This window comes from Sciurus carolinensis, chromosome 11, assembly GCF_902686445.1.
Source record: "Sciurus carolinensis chromosome 11, mSciCar1.2, whole genome shotgun sequence".
Classification (NCBI taxonomy): Eukaryota; Metazoa; Chordata; class Mammalia; order Rodentia; family Sciuridae; genus Sciurus; species Sciurus carolinensis.
This window is the reverse complement of record NC_062223.1, coordinates 52,190,324-52,212,090: the sequence shown is the minus strand read 5'-3', so window position 1 is coordinate 52,212,090 and position 21,767 is coordinate 52,190,324. Positions and strand designations below refer to the sequence as shown.

The 21,767-nt window shown below is 34.7% G+C and overlaps 1 protein-coding gene across 2 annotated transcripts in view; it reads left to right on the top strand.

Annotated features, from left to right (window-relative positions):
• Positions 1–19,336, top strand: part of Luzp2 (leucine zipper protein 2) — a 503,818-nt gene extending 484,482 nt beyond the window's left edge. For both annotated transcript variants that reach the window (XM_047519495.1, XM_047519496.1), the window contains exons 11-12: positions 14,977–15,054; positions 15,780–19,336. In XM_047519495.1, the coding sequence (XP_047375451.1) occupies positions 14,977–15,054; positions 15,780–15,884 (183 nt within the window). In that variant the 3' untranslated portion in view covers positions 15,885–19,336. The remainder of the gene's footprint in view (positions 1–14,976; positions 15,055–15,779) is intronic.
• The last annotated feature ends 2,431 nt before the right edge of the window (positions 19,337–21,767 follow it).

Sequence of the window (21,767 nt, the reverse complement as noted above, 5' to 3'; positions counted from 1 at the left end):
TAGAAACTTATTTCTCACAGTTCTGGAGACTGAGAATTCATACATTGAAGTGCTAGAGGATTTCAGCTCTGGTGAGGGATTGCTTCCTTACAATTGCCATCATATCCCTGTAACTCACAGGACAGAAACAGTGAGGGATCTCTCTGGAACCACTTTCACAAGGGGAAAAAATCCCATAGTTGAGGCAGGTACCCTGGTGACCTAATCGCCTCCCAATACCTCTGCTCTCCTAATTCCATTACCTTTTGAATTAGAATTTCAACATATGAATTTTGGAGTGTTCACAAATATTAGAATTCTAAGGTGGAAATAGCTACCTCCTAACTGTTCACTTTGCTGTATTACTTCTATTATCTCATTTCACTTTGATGTCAACACTTGGAATACATACATCATTACCTTCATTTCACAAGTGAGAGAAAATGAGATTAAATTGTTATTTCTCAATCAACATTCCACAATCAAGTGCTGTCCTATGAAGTTTAAAATTGAACAGAGTTGTAGACAGATTGAAATGGAATAAAGAGCCAAATAACTACATGTTAATGGACTTTCCATTAATCTCTCCTTCTCTTTTTCTCTTTTTAAGGATAATTTCTTTTTATAGTGGTTCCTTTAAATGTTCTTCATATTAAAATACTGTCCTTTCTGAAATACAGTAGTATGCTCTTTGGTTAATTTTTCTTCTCTAGTGCCAAAATTTAAACTTAATAATGTCCATTTTTTTATTGGTATTCAATTTTATTCTCCTAGAAAATAGCAAAGAACAGAAACTTCACTGTTCATTAACATGTCCACATTATCACAAACAGTAGAAGCCCAGGTTGGGACTCAAATTCACTCATGCATGACTTCTGAACCTGTTCTCTCCCTGTTACAATGAGAATCCTGACAAACTACCAGGAATACCTCAGTATTAGAGACCACGCCTCCCAATATTGTTATTACCTGTTTTTTTTTCTTTTATGCACATAAGTAAGTAATTAGCAGGACTTGTCTCATGCACATAGTTCTGTTGTTACCTGAATTGCTTTGTGGTTATAAGCCAACATTTATCAGTGACAGTTCATTGACATATCTCAGAAGCAAACTCATTTTTTCATGTTGTTGGTGAAGATGGGTATATGTATGAGAGTATTTTTAATCACTTTAATAAGGATGTGTTCATGGCTCATCCCATTCATTTATTCCCAGTTCATAATTCACAACTGCAGCTGTGCTCCTCCTTAGGTCTCCTGCATAATTGAATATGTGAGCTGAATATTGAAGCAGCTGAATTTGACCATGCTTTCCTGATCAATCTGCATATTTTATTACTTTAATTTCAAGACCTAGGTACTTTACTAATCAGGTTGAATTTTTACCTGATTGAGATCATGGAAGTGTTTTGAAGGCCTGTGCTAGCTTTTGATTGTATCATTTTATAAAATTCCCAAGATAATCATTAAGAATTTTGTTTCTTTTAAGACAAAATTATTATTTTTATAATCAACCCATCATTCACTATGTTCTTGTTACATCTGTCTGTTCTCCCCAAGTGAAATGATATTATTTAATTATACATGCATGAAGGAAAATTACATCTGAACTTTTCTTTCAGCACAAGAAAATAAACGAGGTTCAAATTGATAAAGAAGGTTGAACTTAAGTTTCAAGGCACTGTTCTAACTTACACATTACATTTTTGTAAAACTGCATTGACCTAATGGCCAACTGAACACAGACAATTCTTTTATAGATAGTATTATCTCAATGTACACCTGAGTAATATCCACAAGAATAGGGGAAATGAAGAAAGAAAGAAAGAAAGAAAGAAAGAAAGAAAGAAAGAAAGAAAGAAAGAAAGAAAGAAAGAAAGAAAGAAAGAAATGAGGGAAGGAAAGAAAGGAAGGAAGGAAGGAAGGAAGGAAGGAAGGAAGGAAGGAAGGAAGGAAGGAAGGAAGGAAAAGAGAAAAAGAAAACATAGAAGAGGAAGAGTTGTGAATAAAAGGCAAGGAAGGAGGAAGTCAGAGGAAGGATGGATATAAAAATTGAGATAAACATAGAAATAGATAGCTTCATATAGGAACAGAGAGGCAGAGTAAAAGATGGTTGCATATTATTTTGAAAATGAAACAAATGTCAAAGTACAATGAAGTTGTATGTTTTGCCCTCCCTAACTTTTTCATTTGCTTTGACATTGGACAATGTTATGAAAATCTATTTTCAATATACCAGCTTTACATTGTTGTGATAATGTTGGTTTAATTTTTTGTCGTATTCTTTCAGATTAAACATACTTTATGTGTCTTTAAAGAACATTCTCCTCACAGCTATAAATTATTTATCTAATCTTTTCATCATTATTCAATTGTCCTATTTTGTAAAACCACTATTTTGTATTCTTTCTTTTGCATTATGTATAGTCTCATAATGATTACTTATGAGTGTATAGTTATTTTATTTTCATTTTCTTTCAATAACAAATTATTTTCTTCAAAGACAAAATATCCCAAATGAAAATATGCCATACCATGAAATATTTAAAATGATATTTATTTTATTAAATTATTTCCAAACTATATTAATTTATTGGCATACTATCATTATAAAAGAGATATATAGACCAAGGTTGTAAGTAGACAGAGAAATCTATTTCCATATGTGGAAGCTGATAGAATATGTATAACTTTTATTTCTGCATTTAGCAATAAAATACATTTTAAAGATTATTTATAAATTTTAGCTTAATTCAACTATACCAATTTTCTTAAATGTCATGAAAATGGCAATGCCTTAATACAAATACATCTGAAAGAGCTTATGTAACATTTCTTACCTAACTGTGCAGACCACAGAGATCATTACAATTATTGATTATTAAATATATATCAGATAGTCTGCTATATTAACTACAGCTACAATTGATTTATTAATTATCTGAAATGTGTCAGATATTTTATTCCCAATTCCCTCTTCATTTAAAATCAGCAAACAACCCATAATTTCTATTATTTTTCCCTATGAAATAAATAGTGAACATGATCCACAAGTCAAAAGAAATTGAGTTACAACTCCCATGTCCAACAGTAAACAAGTGAATGAGTGAACTCACAATTAAGGTTCTGAATGCAGAGACTGTGCCTCCCACTGCCTAGGAAATTGATATACTCGATCTCAATTTATCAAATATCTTACATGATAAACATTATTGCTGTGATTTTGTATGTTTGAAAGATTATGAAATCCAGTCTGGTTGTACCTCTGATGTTCCCCAACCCTGTTTACAAAATGCATATTCTTTCTTTCTTTTTATTTTTTAATATTTTTGATACTGGGGATTGAACCCACGGGAGCCACATCCCTAGTCCTCTTGCTCATTGTTTTTATTTTTATTTATTTAATTTTGAGATGGGGTCTTGCTAAGTTGCTTAGGTCTTTGCTAAGTTGCTGAGGCTGACTTTGAACTTGAGATCATCTTTCTTCAGTCTCCTGAGCTGCTGGAATTACAGGTGTGCACAACCATACCCAGCTAAAAAGTGCATATTCTTTCTACCAACCAGAAGGTACATTTTTAATCCACGTACTAAATACTCTTTTATATGTTTACTATCTCACTTGTGTCAATAACCTTGAGGGAAAAGGAGCATATTATACAAATTATTATTTCCTTATCATGTCTAAAGTAGCATTCATCTTAAAATATAATTGGTCCTATGCACCCTAAGAATTTTGTTGACTTTACATAGGTGATGTGCATAAAATTCTCTACCATATAGATACCATTTTATAATTAGTTCTTCAGTTTAAATCTCCTGTGTGATTAATTTCGTTGCCTTTCTTCACTTCATTTTCCATGTGGACTTTCTTAAGAAATATGAGCAGTGTTTAAGTTTCTTCATACTAACTATTCAAAATTTTGACAATTTTCCATATAGCCCTTTTGAAGATACAGTATTATAATCAAGTGTTGGAAGACATATTTAATTTATAAATCTTGAAAACTAAATTTGTTGACTTCTGTTTCATAAAATTTTATGGATCCAGCATTGGCCTCAGAGGTGACTGAACCCATCCATTTCATAAAAGTTGCCTAGAAACTACCCATTTAGCTTAATATAAATATTTCCAGTTCATTCCATTTGGAGCTGCACTTCAATTTGAGAAATCTTTCTGTTGTTCCAGCTCGCACCTCTCTTTCATCCTAGGGCACATGTGCACCCCTTCTTCCTTCATGGTAGACCTTTAGATATTTGATGGTAGCTCTTAATTCTCCACTATTTATTGATATTTCTGATTTAATGGATTAATTAATGTTTGTCTAGAAGGCATAAAGTTATTTTTAGATTCTTGGAATTTTCTGTGTCAACATTTAAAACCAAAATGATAACCACTACCCTGCCTAGACTCTAAATTAATGGTTTCCTTGGGTATGAAAGTAATAAGCATGCTAAAGAAAAGATTTGTGCTTTAACTCCCAACAAAATATCATTCAGTTGCTGAGCTATTTCTTAAATACCTAAAACCAAGGTATTCGCCACAAAATACGGCAATGATGCTTGAGGGAGACAAACATTTTTGCCGTATTGATGTTTTGAGCTATTCATTATGTGTGTGTTGCTTACCATTCTGCCCAGAACACACTTTTGATTTAGTACAACCTTATTAAAGGGTAAATGAAGAGAGCTATTGTACATAGCTGTCTCCTTATATTTATCATTTGCATTACTAATGTGATAGATAATGTATTGAAATCTCAATGAGCTGAGAGGCACTGATATTACAGCCTAAATTTTTTAATTTAATTCCTACAAAAAATCATGAGCAAAACTATCCCTCATTGAAAAAAGATATATGTATGAATTGAGGTTGAAGAAAATTGACTACTTTATCCAAGGTCACAAAAATAGTAATAGTAAATTTAAGAATTTGAGCACTGGGTAAGCACCAACTTCTTAGTCAATAGGTTTTAAACACAACTTTGTTGTGCTTAGTCTTAAAATCTCTTATACAAACGGCACTTTTTGTCTCTTTCTGTGAGTTGCAATTCTATTTTAGGTTATAGTAATAATAATTAAAGGAAATGATAATTACTGCAGGTAATATGGGGAATTAACAAAGAACTTATCCGTCTGACGAAAAGGTTTGTGTTTGTGTGTACTTTATAGTGATAGTAAAAAGAAATCTGAGTCTGAGTAGGTGATACCAAAGTTTCATTCATTTGCTGCCCATTCATTTGTCTTTTGAGCTTTTGCTGTGATTTCTCAGGGTAAGTTTGACAGTCATGCTTTTATATCACATCTCACTTGAAGAAAATTCTGCTACTCCCTTATTTCATACTCCTCAATCTTCTCTGTCTTTGTACTTATCATGACTGGCACAAACGGACAGAAAAAGCAATGAAAACTTTGCAGGAGGACTTTTATTTTTTATATTAATCAGAAAATTTCCCCAAGTTTCCAAATGAGCATTGATTTTAATGAAGACTGCTAGGGAAGTTAATTTGGAATGGTTTTCAACATGGGCCACATTTTCTCTTCTATGGGAATCTTCTTTCCTAACTAGAAATTTCCCTGTTTTCCTATTAGTTATGTATCATCAAAGGTTTGAGAAGGACAAGCATTTTGACACAGTCTAACATTGTCCATTTACAGGAAGGGTAAATGAAAGTTGGAAAATAGAAAAGCTGCATAAAGATTTTCAATATTACAAGATTTATAATCCTTCGGGATTTATAACTGAACTTCTCAATGAATAGTTGTTTGGAACTGACAATGTGGGTAAAGTGTTGTGATCACTTGGGAAATAAAGAAGATTGAGTGAAGTTTTGAAGATGTGAACATACATTCTACATGGGGTTAGGAATGTTGGGAGAGGGGTCTTTAAATATAGTCAAATTTTGAAAGATCTTTTCTTTTTTATTTTTTTTTATTTTTTTACATTTACATAGGGTAATGATGTTTCTTTTTTTTCCCCTTCCCCCCACCCCTCCCACCCTTTTCCCTTTATACAGTCCTTCTTTCCTTCATTCTTACCGCTCTCCTTAGCCTAACTCTAAACCTAACCCTAAACCTAATGCTAACCCCTCCCACCCCCATTATATGTCCTCATCCGCTTATCAGCGAGATCATTTGTCCTTTAGTTTTTTGAGATTGGCTTATCTCACTTAGCATGATATTCTCCAATTTCGACCATTTGCCTACAAATGCCATAATTTTATCATTCTTCATTGCGGAGTAATATTCCATTGTATAAATATGCCACAGTTTCTTTATCCATTCATCAACTGAAGGGCATCTAGGTTGGTTCCACAATCTGGCTATGGTGAATTGAGCAGCAATGAACATTGATGTGGCTGTATCTCTGTAGTATGCTGATTTTAAGTCCTTTGGGTATAGGCCAAGGAGTGGGATAGCTGGGTCAAATGGTGTTTCCATTCCAAGCTTTCTGAGGAATCTCCACACTGCTTTCCAGAGTGGCTGCACTAATTTGCAACCCCACCAGCAATGTATGAGTGTTCCTTTTTCACCACATCCTCGCCAACACCTATTGTTGCTTGTATTCTTGATAATCGCCATTCTAATTGGGGTGAGATGAAATCTTAGGGTAGTTTTGATTTGCATTTCCCTTATTACTAGGGATGTTGAACATTTTTTCATATATCTGTTGATTACTTGTACATCTTCTTCTGTGAAGTGTCTGTTCATTTCCTTAGCCCATTTGTTGATTGGATTATTTGAATTCTTGGTGTAGAGTTTTTTGAGTTCTTTATAGATTCTGGAAATTAGCGCTCTATCTGAGGTATGGTTGGCAAAAATATTCTCGCACTCTGTAGGCTCTCTCTTCACATTTCTGATAGTTTCCTTTGCTGAGAGAAAGCTTTTTAGTTTGAATCTATCCCAGTTATTAATTCTTGCTTTTATTTCTTGTGCTATGGGAGTCCTGTTAAGGAAGTCTGATCCTAAGCCAACAAGTTGAAGATTTATACCTACTTTTTCTTCAATAAGATGCAGGGTCTCTGGTCTGATTCCAAGGTCCTTGATCCATTTTGAGTTGAGTTTTGTGTAGGGTGAGAGATAGGGGTTTAATTTCATTCTATTGCATATGGTTTTCCAGTTTTCCCAGCACCATTTGTTGAAGAGGCTATCTTTTCTCCATTGCATATTTTTGGAACCTTTGTCTAGTATGAGAAAATTGTATTTATTTGGGTTTGTGTCCATGTCCTCTATTCTGTACCATTGATCTACCTTTCTATTTTGGTACCAATACCATGCCGTTTTTGTTACTATTGCTTTGTAGTAGAGTTGAAGATCTGGTATTGCAATACCCCCTGCTTCGCTCTTGCTACTGAGGATTGCTTTAGCTATTCTAGGTTTTTTATTCTTCCAGATGAATTTCATAATTGCTTGCTCTATTTCTGCAAGGTACATCATTGGGATTTTAATTGGAATTGCATTGAATCTGTATAGCACTTTAGGTAGTATAGCCATTTTGACGATATTAATTCTGCCTATCCAGGAACATGGGAGATCTTTCCATCTTCTAAGGTTTTCTTGAATTTCTTTCTTTAGTGTTCTGTAGTTCTCATTGTAGAGGTCTTTCACCTCTTTTGTGAGATTGATTCCCAAGTATTTTATTTTTTTCGATGCTATTGTGAATGGGGTAGTTTTCCTAATTTCTCTTTCTGAAGATTCATCACTTATGTATAAAAATGCATTGGATTTATGAGCATTGATCTTGTAACCTGCTACTTTACTGAATTCACTTATGAGTTCTAAAAGTTTTCTGGTGGAATTTCCAGGTTCCTCTAAATATATAATCATGTCATCAGCGAACAGGGATAGTTTGAGTTCTTCTTTTCCTATTCGTATCCCTTTAATTTCTTTGGTTTGTCTGATTGCTCTGGCTAGAGTCTCAAGGACGATGTTGAATAGAAGCGGTGAAAGAGGGCATCCCTGCCTTGTTCCAGTTTTTAGGGGGAACGCTTTCAGTTTTTCACCATTTAGAATGATATTAGCCATGGGCTTAGCGTAGATTGCCTTTATAATGTTTAGGAATGTTCCCACTACCCCAATTTTTTCTAGTGTTTTGAGCATGAAGGGATGCTGTATTTTATCAAATGCTTTTTCTGCATCTATTGAAATAATCATGTGATTCTTAACTTTAAGTCTGTTGATATGGTGAATGACATTTATTGATTTCCGAATGTTGAACCAACCTTGCATCCCTGGGATAAAACCCACTTGATCGTGGTGCACTATCTTTTTAATATATATTTGTATGCGATTTGCTAAAATTTTGTTGAGAATTTTTGCATCGATGTTCATTAAGGATATTGGTCTGAAATTTTCTTTCCTTGATGTGTCTCTGTCTGGTTTAGGTATCAGGGTGATATTGGCTTCATAGAACGAGTTTGGGAGGGTTCCCTCCTCTTCTATTTCATGGAATAGTTTGAGGAGTATTGGAATGAGCTCTTCTTTAAAGGTTATGTAGAACTCGGCTGAGAACCCATCTGGTCCTGGACTTTTCTTTGTTGGTAGGCTTTTGATGACCTCTTCTATTTCATTGCTTGAAATTGGTTTATTTAGGTTGTGTATGTCCTCCTCGTTCAGTTTAGGTAATTCATATGTCTCTAGAAATTTGTTGATGTCTTCGAGGTTTTCTGTTTTGTTGGAGTATAGATTTTCGAAATAGTTTCTAATTATGTTTTGTATTTCACTCGTGTCTGTTGTGATGTTTCCTTGTTCATTCCGAATTTTAGTAATTTGAGTTTTCTCCCTCTTTCTCTTTGTTAGTGTGGCTAAGGGTTTATCAATTTTATTTATTTTTTCAAAGAACCAACTATTTATTTTGTTAATTTTTCCAATTGTTTCTTTTGTTTCGATTTCGTTGATTTCGGCTCTGATTTTAACTATTTCCTGTCTTCTACTACTTTTGGTATTGGTCTGCTCTTCTTTTTCTAGCGCTTTGAGCTGTAGTGTTAAGTCGTTTATTTGTTGATTTCTACTTCTTTTTTTGAATGCACCCCATGAAATAAATCTTCCTCTAAGTACTGCTTTCATAGTGTCCCAGAGATTTTGATATGATGTGTCTTTGTTCTCGTTTACTTCTAAGAATTTTTTTATTTCCCTCCTGATGTCTTCTGTTATCCATTCATCGTATAATAGTGTATTATTTAGTCTCCAAGTATTGGAGAAGTTTCTGTTTTTTATTCTGTCATTTATTTCTAATTTCAATCCATTATGATCTGATAGAGTACAAGGTAGTATCTCTATCTTCTTGTATTTGCTAACAGTAGCTTTGTGGCATAAAATATTGTCTATTTTAGAGAAGGATCCATGTGCTGTTGAGAAGAAAGTGTATTCGTTCTTTGTTGGATGGTATATTCTATATATGTCTGTTAAGTCTAAATTGCTGATTGTGTTGTTGAGATCTATAGTTTCTTTATTCAATTTTTGTTTGGACGATCTATCCAGTGGTGAGAGAGGTGTGTTAAAATCACGTAGTATGATTGTGTTGTGGTCTATTTGAATTCTGTAATTGAGAAGGATTTGTTTGACGTACGTGGATGAGCCAATGTTCGGGGCATAGATATTTATGATTGTTATGTCTTGCTGATTTATGCTTCCCTTAAGCAGCATGTAATGTCCTTCTTTATCCCTTCTGACTAGTTTTGGTTTGAAGTCCACATTATCTGAGATGAGGATGGATACTCCAGCTTTTTTGCTGTGTCCGTGTGCATGGTATGTTTTTCCCCATCCTTTCACCTTTAGTCTATGGGTGTCTCTTTCTATGAGGTGAGTCTCTTGCAGGCAGCATATTGTTGGATTTTTCTTTTTAATCCAATCTGCCAGTCTGTGTCTTTTGATTGATGAATTCAGGCCATTAACATTCAGGGTTATTATTGTGATATGATTTGTATTCCCAGTCAATTGACTCATATTTGTTTTTGACATGATTTGGTTTCTCCTTTATTTGGTTATTCCTTTAGGCTAGCGCCTCCTGTTGCTGATTTGCATCGTTGTTTTTCATCTCTTCCTCATGGAATATTTTGCTGAGAATGTTCTGTAATGCTGGCTTTCTTTTTGTAAATTCCTTTAGCTTTTGTTTATCATGGAAGGATCTTATTTCATCGTCAAATTTGAAGGTAAGTTTTGCTGGGTATAAGATTCTTGGTTGGCATCCGTTTTCTTTCAGGGCTTGTTAAATGTTGTTCCAGGCCCTTCTGGCTTTTAGGGTCTGGATTGAAAAATCTGCTGATATTCTTATTGGTTTCCCTCTGAATGTAATTTGATTCTTTTCTCTTGCGGCCTTTAAAATTCTGTCTTTATTTTGTATGTTAGGTATTTTCATAATAATGTGTCTTGGTGTGGGTCTGTTGTAATTTTGTATGTTTGGAGTTCTATAAGCCTCTTGTATTTGGTTTTCCATTTCATTCTTCACATTTGGGAAATTTTCTGATATTATTTCATTGAATAGATTGTTCATTCCTTTGGTTTGTTTCTCTAAGCCTTCCTCAATCCCAATAATTCTTAAATTTGGCCTTTTCATGATATCCCATAATTCTTGTAGATTCTGTTCATGATTTCTTACCATCTTTTCTGTTTGGCCAACTTTGCTTTCGAGATTAAATAATTTGTCTTCAGTGTCTGAGGTTCTGTCTTCCAGGTGCTCCATTCTATTGGTTATGCTTTCTATGGAGTTTTTAACTTGGTTTATTGTTTCCTTCATTTCAAATATTTCAGTTTGGTTTTTTTTCAGTATCTCTAACTCTTTATTGAAATGATCTCTTGCTTCCCGTATTTGGTCTTTTAACTGTTGATTGGTGCGATCATTTAATGCCTGCATTTGCTCTTTCATCTCCTCCTTCAATGCCTGCATTTGCTCTTTCATCTCCTCATTAGCTTCCCTGATCGTTTTAATTACGTACATTCTGAACTCCCTTTCTGACATTTATTCTGCTGTGGTGTCATTGGGTTTTATTGATGTAGTATCTAGGTTTGTTTGGGACATTTTCTTCCCTTGTTTTCTCATATTGGTCAGTTGTCAGTGGGACCCTGAGATATTGCAGTTTTCCGCTACTGGCTTATAGTGTCCCGGTAGATTTCCAGTGTATCACTTCCCAGCCTTCAGTAGCCTGATGTCTTGGAGGAATCTGATAAAGCAGCGTATCCGAAGAAAACTGCCCCTAGCCCCCTACTGGTTCCACGATTTGGAACTGGCTCTGTGCTGAAATGCTCTCACTGTGGGCCTGCACCGTGCAGCTGGCCGTGTGGGAGGAGCTCACTGCTGGAGTGTGGAAGGCTACCTTGGGAAGACTCTAGCTGCCCTGCCCGGCTCCAATAAGCCACCTCTATCTGGGCCTGCCCCCCGGGCCGAGCTTTACCCAGTGGGCAGACTCACCCGTGGCTCTATTTCAGTCCGAGTCTCTCAATGCCTCCCCTTCTTAACTCCTGGGTTCTGGAGCGAAAGGGGGTGCAGTCTCCCTCTAGGCCGCCATCTTGGATCGTCCCGAGAAGAGAGCCTGCAGCTGGAGTGGGCAGAGCCGCCTGAAGAGGTGTCTGGCTGCCCTGCCCTGATCCCAGAGGCTGTTTGCGGATCGAGGCTCTCCGTTGGTTCGGGGGCTTGTGGCTGGTTCTATGTAGAAAGTCTCTCACTGGGCGGTCAGCTCCAAGAGGCTAGCCTTGAACGGCACCTCCCACCGCAGGGGTCCAGACTACTTGGGGAAGTCTCTGGCTGCCCTGTCTGGACCCTGAATCTGCTTGCGTGCCAGAGTACGCTGAGCTGCACTGGCTCCGGGACTCGGAGCTTGTTCTGGTCAGAAAGGCTCTCACTAGCGGGCCAGTTCCGTTCCGAGAACCTGGAGAAGCTGGCTGTGTGGGCGGGGCCCACCGCCGGAGTGCGCAGGGCTGCCTGTGGATGACTCTAGCTGCCCTGCCCGGCTCCGATAAGCCACCTCTATCTGGGCCTGCCCCCAGGGCCGAGCTTTACCCAGTGGGCAGACTCACCCGTGGCTCTATTTCAGTCCGAGTCTCTCAATGCCTCCCCTTCTTAACTCCTGGGTTCTGGAGCGACAGGGGGTGCAGTCTCCCTCTAGGCCGCCATCTTGGATCGCCGAAAGATCTTTTCTGTATTTGAGTAAACTTACAGTTAGTTCTATAGGCAATGATATGTCACATATTTATATGAAGGTCATATTTTCTTATTTTTTTTATTAACTTTATACAGTGGATTCACATGACAAAAATCTATTTTAGAAAGACATTTCTGGAACTTAAGACACTTTTGGAAAAAAGCAAGGTTAGAGAGTTTTGGAGAGTTTAATTTGACAATCCAGGAAGTGAATGAAAGGATAAACCTCTGGAAGAGAGAGGAGGAACACTGCCTAATACACTGAATGGTTTTCATGAAAATTGGTTTTCTGCCTTAGCCCACAGAAGTACTGTCTGATGCTGTCATATGAGAGTTTCATTTTCAGAAGTTGAGATAACACAATCCTCACAGTCCTCTGAGTTTTGAGACATCTAATCTGCATATGGCAATTGCCACTCCCAGCAGTAATGTTCTTGTGGTTGCTACATTTTGTTGCATGCCTGTGAAGGAATAGTGCTCAAGATTTGCTTAGCCTCTCTGGTTGAGTTACATGGTCACTAAAGTGATAAAATTCTGGGATGGGAATGGAAGTTAAGTATGATCTGATGGTAGAGAGTTTGTAATTTTCAGTCAGAGAGAGACTATAAGTCCATTTGAAAGAACTTTTTTTTTATTCTTTCAGTGGTATAATTAAAAATGGACTCATGAAATAAGTTTTGAAAAATAAACTCCAAGTAAACCTAACGCCTGACAGATGTAGCTGAGTTTCACCTTTTCAGTCCAGTGAGAGGAGGAAAACACTGTTGTGACATGTCCTATGGGCTCCAGAACAGAGTAAGGGAGAGAAGAATGCTTATACAAAAGGTGTACATCTCAAACCTTTCCCTGAAGGATGAGGGTGGTGATGATGGCATGTTTAAGCAATGATTGTGTTTAATGATCACTACTGAGTCCTGTTATAAATCTCTTTAGAATCCAACAAAAGAAAGCATTAATTTGAAAACATTTTTTTTTAGAAAATTAGGTGTGTTATTACAGTATCTTTACAATTGTCTCTTAATGACTACTACTTTGTGTCTAACAGCAATTCTTGGCCTCTAAGTTCAATGAACTGTTCCTACTCTAGCTCTCTCATTATCGCCATCTCAGCAGATCCCGATGCTGTGATCTCTGATATATAACTCCTGCCAGCACACGACCACTTTTAGTTCTCCTTTGACCTCCTGACTCTGTCCCTCATGTATGATTGCTTCAAGAAGTTCTTGGCTGACCTAATTAACAGAGGCATACTTTTCTATTTTTTGGATGATAAATCTCATAATTTTATGGGTAGTGGAGAAGACTTCTCTCTTTTTTGGCCTAAAATTATTTGAAATAAGGTTTTTAAAGTTTGATTACTCATTTCAAATATTATAATCACAATCTCACTTTTCCATCATCTATAGTTTACTTAGAAGAAGAAATCACATATTTAAAATTTTAGAATCCTTATCAAATATGCCTGAATCAAGTCACACAGAAAAAAACAGTCATTTCTTAGCATTCTAATGGGTTGAAACATTTTCATGTCCTGTATTTGTTTTTTTTTATTAATTTGTTTTTGACTTAGAGTTTATATGTTTACCACTTATTATTTGTTAGGTATGTATGCGTGGTCTAAGGATGATAAACATAGCCCTACCTTAAAGGATCTTGCAATTTACTGAGAAACCAGACATGCTTATACCTAGACAAACTATGTTAACTACTAATGTTTTTATATGAAAAAGAACTTTAGAACAGGAAAATGTGGCTGAGTCTAACTAGTGTTGGAAAGGATGTGCCAGGGACAGAGTAGGTTGCTGTTTTATCAGGATCTCACAGAAGGAAAATGTTTAAGAAGGTGGGATGTCATACACAAAGGCACAAAAGAACAAAGTAAGTAAGATGTGTTCAATTAATATAATTTGAGAATAGTGAGCATGTTAAAATAACTTCGCTCTAAAATCAGAAATGGAGTGGTTTTAATCTCCTATACAACTTCTATAGTTATTACCTACTCAGAATTCTTAGAATAATGGAGTTTGAAACCAATTTAGGTCTCCGTTCTAAGTTTGACACTCAGGAAGTAAATTCCCTTGTTCAATTCCTGAGATATTCAGTGGCCTAGGTTATTAAACTTAGACTCTCTTTTACACATGGAACAGACCACACATACATAACTATGTAGATGCAGGTTCATATACTAAATTAATTTGCAGATACATTAAAAGTATGTTTATAACAAGGAGGATGAAAGAAAAGAAGGAATGAAATGGAGAGGCAGGAAGGAGAGAAAAAGTCAGTATTTTAACATTGGCTAAAATAAAAAATAAAGATGAAGCCCAACTGGAATATTTTTGATTGCCAACATAATTGATGACAAAATAGTAAAATGAAATTTGTTGGTTAGTAAAGTATAAATTATAGAAATAATATCTTTTGTTACAATATTAAAGACTTTTGCTAGACAGATTGATGATTTTATTATTTAACTTGCTTCCTGGCTTGCAATATTGTTATTCTTAAAGCACAGAGATTATTGACATATTTAAATCTTCCAGTCCACATGCATCACAAAATAGTAGTTCTATATTCCTTCCCTTATTTTTAACTTTCAAAAAAAGGGAAATAACTTTCTGTAGGAATTGAACTTCTTTGTAGCAGCTAATTTCCATAAGCACCACTGAGATCCCAAAACTGACCACGAAAATGTATCTGTCCTTGGAATCCCATTCATGTTTTGCAGATTTTGTCCCTAGCTTCCCTTTCAGCGTTCATCAAAGTGATGGGAACTTTTTTTAATGGGAAAATTTCAAAAGAGTTTTGTTCTCCGCTTTCTTTAATTTAACTCAATTGACCTATTTTCAATTGCTACTTTTATAGGAGGGTAGGACCTGTTCAATGAAGCACAAGGAAAACCTCTCAAGAAATGCCACTGCAGAATCAGAGCCTGTCCCACAGGTATATGCTTTCTTGGTCTGTTTTATTTTAATTATGTTGGGACTTATGTACTTCTTGGATCCACTGCATTTGCTCTGGCTAGAGTCGGGGTTGTATTGGGTAGTGCAGGACAGTTCCTTCAACCAGGACTCTTAGACCTTTTCAGGGTGCTAGATCTTCCGCTAAAGATCCTCATAAGATCGAGGGTGAAGGAAGTCTCCCTCACTCTCTACTCACACCCAAAACCAAAAATGTGTGTATAAACAGAGTACAACATACATGCATAAACTTCTTATGGGATAAAGAAGAAAAAAGAAGATTTGGGAAAGTAAAAAAGATAAAGTGGAAAGAAATACACGCAACCCCTCTACACACATTAAAAACCTACAAGCACAACTCAAGGGCTTCATTCCAAGTTCTCTTATGTATTGTTTTATAAGTGACCAAAAATATTGCTTCATAGCAATCTTAAGTTTTATTACTGTTAGATTGATCAGAGGTGAAAGGTTTGACCAAAGTTTTCTCAAAGCATTCATTGGAAGTTTGGTCATTTGTACACAAAATGCTAACTTTCATGAAGGAAAAGTTTTAGTAATTTGACATGTTTGATTTGTGACAATGATTAGTTTTCTAAAAGGTATTTATTTAGATATGGGAATTTTCATTACCATCCTGTAAGGATTTAATGTTTACTTTAAAATGTTTTTATTTTGATTCTTCTAATTGTTTTCTGTGTTATTTGACAGAAATTGCAAATGCCTCCGTGTTCTGAATGTGAGGTAAAAAAAGCTCCAGAGAAACAATTAACCAGCTTTGAAGGGATGGCAGCAAGAGAAGAGAAAATACTGTAAATACCAAGAAACTGTGTTAAAAACATCCATTTGCTCTTGTATTCATACACTTTTTAGCTGACAGGCTTGATGGAAATACTAAGTTTCTAAAGCATGCATTTTTTTTTCACAATTTTATGTAACCTTATAAAGTAGCCTACACGTTTTCCAAAAGTTTCCAAGCCAATTATGATCCTTAAGCAATAAACTACTGGAAGAAGATTTCCAGTCATAAATATTTCATTGTCATCACCAAATTTCCCCACATAAGTTGCTTTGTTTTTTGAATTAATTTTTTATTTGTTCTAATTAGTTATACATGACAGTAGGATGCATTTATGCATTTTGACAAATCGTATGTAAATGGAGTATAATGTTTTGAACTAAAATGCAACATAACTTTTACTTATTTTTATTCATTTGAATATCTGATACTTCTATGCTCTAGCTGTTGAAATCAGCTGGAGGATAATCAACTGGGGTCCTCAAGTATTCTCAAAATCCAAATCACATCATATCATAAAAATTTCAGTCTATATTAGCAAACTGGAGTCACTTACCCAAGATTGGAATTTTCTCTACCTGAATACATTCTTCTTTTCATTGTGGTTATTGTTGTCCTTATTCTTCTGAACTAATAATAATTATTTTATCTAAACAATGCCAAGGCAATGTTTTCAAGGATAAAATCAGTTAACAGAAGTTGTTAAATACATTTAGCATCATGTAGACAAAATATTTGAATGAATGGCCACATTTCTGACGCGTCTTTTTTTTTTAACATTTTATAGACACATCCTTATACATATGTATCTCTCTACTGGAGTTATTCTGAACTAGAAATCCAGTTATTTGAAATGATCAGCACAAATTTTGATATGATTTCGGGTAGTGGAATATAGAATAGGAGGAAGTTTCTAAAATAGAAATATGTAAGCAGACATTATATATTTGAAAATGGTATTTTAAGAAAATAAAACAGCTACATGGACACAAAAAAACCAGATTCTTATTTTTAAAATCATTGTATTATTGAAAGCAATCAATGGATATTTTAATCCTTGAAACTAAGTTTCTACATGGAGATGTCAATGATTAAGTAACTGCATGTATGAACAATCTGAAAACAGCTCATAATCAAGGGGAATTGACACTTGAATAATAATCTGATAGAATCTATGGAGCTTCAAACTTGCAGATTCAAATTAATGTAGTAACATTTTACAAATTCAGAAAGCATATAAAACCACTGATTCTATAGAATGAATCTCTCAAGCTAAAATGAATGCATTTGAATTTTCTTAGAAGGGAGTTTATAAAAACATATTAAGTAAAAATTTAATTTGTAATCAATAGATGAACTTATTCTAGGATGGAATGGTGTTAGTTTGAGCATGATGGCATATCTGAAGAAGTGTGATTTGGAGAATTTAAAAATATCACTAGTAGTAAAATCAATGTTGTGGTGTAGTTATGTAGCGATTCTACTTGCAAAGTAGCTTAGTATCTTTTATTAATATTTTGCTTTGTTTTCAATTGCTCTTCCAATCAGCAAAAAATAAGACAAAAAAAATTTTCATATAACAGCCTACTCAGAAAAGAAAAAGAAAGATAATTTAAATCATCCATCAGTTGAAGCAGCCAAGATAAATTAAAAGACTCAGGTCTGAGGTTCCTGCTGACTCATTTTGAATTCTTAAAAAAGGGGAAAAAAAAGAATGAAAGAAAAAGGAAAGAAGGAAGGAAGAAATGTAGGGAGGGAAGGAGGGAGGGAGGAAGGAAGATAGCTCACTTCATTCTACAAGGGGTGGGTGGTGTACTAGTCTCCAGACTCTTGTTGCTTGTAATTTTCCCACTGTATTTAGGTGCCCTATCATCCCCATGTGTTTACAAAAGGAAAAAAGATAATTTAGATTTAATTTAAATTTATTCTCTCACCCATCCCCTTGTCCTCAACTTCTGTCCTAGCCCCTATGGGTTCCATCACCAATTTTCTTAACTCAGAATGTTTTGAGACATCTAGAATTGTTATGAGAGATAACATTGAAAAATAAGGATTTGTCTTAATATTAATCAAGTTTGAACAGTTTCATTTTTAATTGTTATATTTTCTATGTTCTGAATTCCTATTCTAGTATGTGGCAATGTAATCAATTTGCTTTTCTTGATTACTGGCTTGATCAAGTGGGCTTTGAATCATAATGTGCATTAAAAATGCACAGCCTTATGCATTCTTCAGGGTTTATCATGCTACATTTATGCATAATTTCACTCACTCCCCCCAAAAAAATTGTATCATGAGATTTCTATAAGTATTTGAAGGAAATTTTCTGGGAATTCCTTTTAATAGTTAAGTAGGGGGTTGCTTTTTAATAAGATCCATGACTGTACTTTAATTAATGTATTTCATTTCTCTTGATCATTTAATTGCTTTAAAATAGGACCAGAAAGGCTTAAAATATTTTACTTACATGTGTTTTTTTTGTTTATAAAATAGGGTTCATTACTAATTATTAATATTAACTGCCAACTAAACAGATGGTGTTAAATTTAGATCCTAAATGTCCTCATATGATAGAAGTATTACCTGAAATGTTAACTATAGATAGTATAATTGGATTATGTATTAGTAATGATAAACAATGAAAAACTACTTACATTTTACAGAATATGGACTGATTCCTAGGGAGAAAAAAACATACTGTTCAATGGAATAACTTGTTTTGATATAGGTATGACCAAAACTAACAGAAATTTGATTTCTCTCTAGTTATTTTGAAGTACTCTGTAAACTTTAAAATACTAATCAAATACTATGTGCTCATTTCTAAGTTAGAAACTTGTTTTGGATTTTGTCCTTCCTATTATGTGCATTAACTATGTAAATTAAACTAGTGCCTAAAATGTACAAGACCTAAATGAATGCCTACTGTATCTCTCCAATGACAACCTGCTCTAAAGAGAAGTGAATGATTTTGGTGACTCATCTGGATGTGGTTTTCTGTGCAATCTCAAATATCTGAATACTGAATATAATAGGAGGCTAACTTTTTTTTTAATCCAAGCAAATATTTAGTATTACACTTTGACAATTCTCTTTCATAATGTATAATCAACTACAAGTCTAAGACAATAATATATGAAGGAGACATTTACTGTTTTTGATGGACAGTGTGCATTGCAGGACTAAAACAATATTTGTGAACTTTGCTATAATGGAATATTTTATTTTTATAGCAAAAGGTACTGTGATTAGCACTAATGGCATGAGAGGCTGAAATAATTATTGATACGATAGAGTAGGGTGAGCTGGCCAGAACTTGAGAGTAAGGAAACCATACACCCATTTATTTAGGGGACATTTCCTTACTCATGTGCACAGTCTTCAGTCTCCCCAAGATATGTGTCCATTTGGATTGTGTTATATAATTTTTAATGGTCACGTGATGAAGAATAAAAGGTGCTGAAAAAGATGTGCTCTTGTTTAATAAAAGTTTTTTTATAAAAACTATAACATATTATCCTACATAAGCTAACTGAAAAAAAAATTATCATTAAAAATAGTATTTGCTTCTGTGTACCAGAATCTAAGAACTTTTTTGAAATGTCAACTTAGAAGTTTATTCAATCTCTTTGTCAATGCACCCAAAATATTTTATTTTATTTAGTGATTGATGAATAACTATTGCATATACTCAAGGAGTAAAATGTGATATGTTGATATAACTATGCATTCTGGAAGGGATATATCCAGCTAGTTTACATACCCATGAACTCTCAAATTAATCTCAAGATCTTAGAACTCGATTCCTACTAGAAGACTGTCAAATATATGTTGAATTAATAATTCAGATTCTGAAGCAACATGAGAACAAGCAAAGGAAACAGCAAGGAATCACATTCTGTCATGAAAACAGAATAAGAGATTTTTCAGAAAAATAAAATAACTGTTTTATATGCTTTTTTTATTTTGTTTTGCTCACAGACTAACATTCTCTTACCTTTCTCTCTGAAAGGTATCTCTGTGGGCCTATTATACCTTGACTTCAGGGAGAGTAGAATACAGCACTCCAGGATTAATTACTATATGCCTGAATGTCATAGGCATGTGGTAATGTGCCACTGAATACCAGAAAATGTTCTACAAAATGCACCTTTAGACAAATTCATTATTGTGAATGTCACATTGAACATACAAAAATGTAGATGGGATAGCCTACCACAGTCATGCTTAGGCTGTCTGATACAGCCTATTTTTTCCTTGGCTACCAACCTGTATAGCATACCATTATAATGAATACTGTAGGCAATTGTCATTCAATGGTATTTGTGTATCTCAACAGAGAAAACGTATAGTCAAAATTGTAATTAATAGAAATTTTTCAGCTCCATTATAATTTATGATAACATTGAATCATAAGGCTTCTGTTGGTGACCAAAACATCACTATGGAGTATGTGACTATATCACATGGGTTCTGAATCATTAACAGGCATGCAACTCTGACACACCATTTTATTTGTTCAGATGCCTTAATTTTCTTTTCTTTTCTTTCTTTTTTTTTTTTTTTGTGGTACTAGGGATTAAACCCAGATTTTTTTTACCACTGACCTACATCTCCAGTTCTTTTTAATTTTTAATTTTTAAAGACAGGATTTCAATAAGTTGTAAAGGCTGGCCTCAAACTTGCCATAGTCCTGCTCAGCCTTCTGTGTCACTGAGATTACACACATATGCCACCACACCCAGCTCTTATTTTAGCCTAGTGCATGAATCTTTTAGGTTGTAATGAATTGAACTGTAATCAGAAATTTGCCTCTACATTCTGTGGAGACCCAATCGTTTAGTAAAGCAATTCAAGGGCTGCTGAGGAGGTAGAGGATCATCCAGAGGATTGAGCATATCACCTCATTTTCAATGAGAGAATTTATACTTTTATTTCATGTATTTGTTAGCATTTCACAATCTTTTTTTTTTGTTGTTGTTACTGGGGTTTGAACTCAGGGGCACTTTACCACTGAGCCATAAGGCTACACCCTTAGCACTATTTGTTTTTTATTTGAGAAAGGGTCTTGCTGAATTGCTGAGGATGGTCTGGATCTTGTGATTGTCCTGCCTCAACCTCCCAAGGATTACAGGTATATGCCACCAAACCTGACCACAATCTGCATATGCTTTTAATTGAGAAAAGGAGTCCAAGTCTGGAGTGATTTGAAAATGATAGATTAAGATTATCTCTCTGATTCCTTTTCCCCATTTGCTCATTTAGTTAGCCAGTTAAACAGTCATTCAAGAATTTCTTTTTGACATCTCAAAATGTGCCCACCATTCTCCTTGTTGAAAATTCAACTGTAATAGGAATAATAATGAATACTAACAATTAAATGTATAACTTTCCTTGTAGTAGATATTTTTTACAATTGTATTACTTCAGTACTTTTAGAAATCATTGATATAAGATACTATAGTTGTCATGTTTTTCACATATGAAGAAATTAAGGTAGAAAAATGTTTAAAATAAATTTAAAATAAAATCACACACCAAAAAGAGGAAGAGGTGGGATATGGACCTGGAGATAAATTACTGTAACCCATATGCTTAACCACCTCAACAAACAGCCTCTCCTGAAAATACCAGGGACCTGCCTTAACAGAACTTAGAGTGTATAGGGATATAACAACTAATGAAGGAAACACCCAAATCAGTGCTTGCCTACTACAATATCTATCTATCTATCTATCTATCTATCTATCTATCTATCATCTCTCTATCCTCTTTATAGTATAACACAGGATAAGGGGAGGGGTTTCTGAATGTACCTTGGTTATGTGAAACCTTCACAGAGAAAATGATTTTCAGCTAAGATTATTGTTAAGTGTAATATTTTGCATGTATGTCCAAAA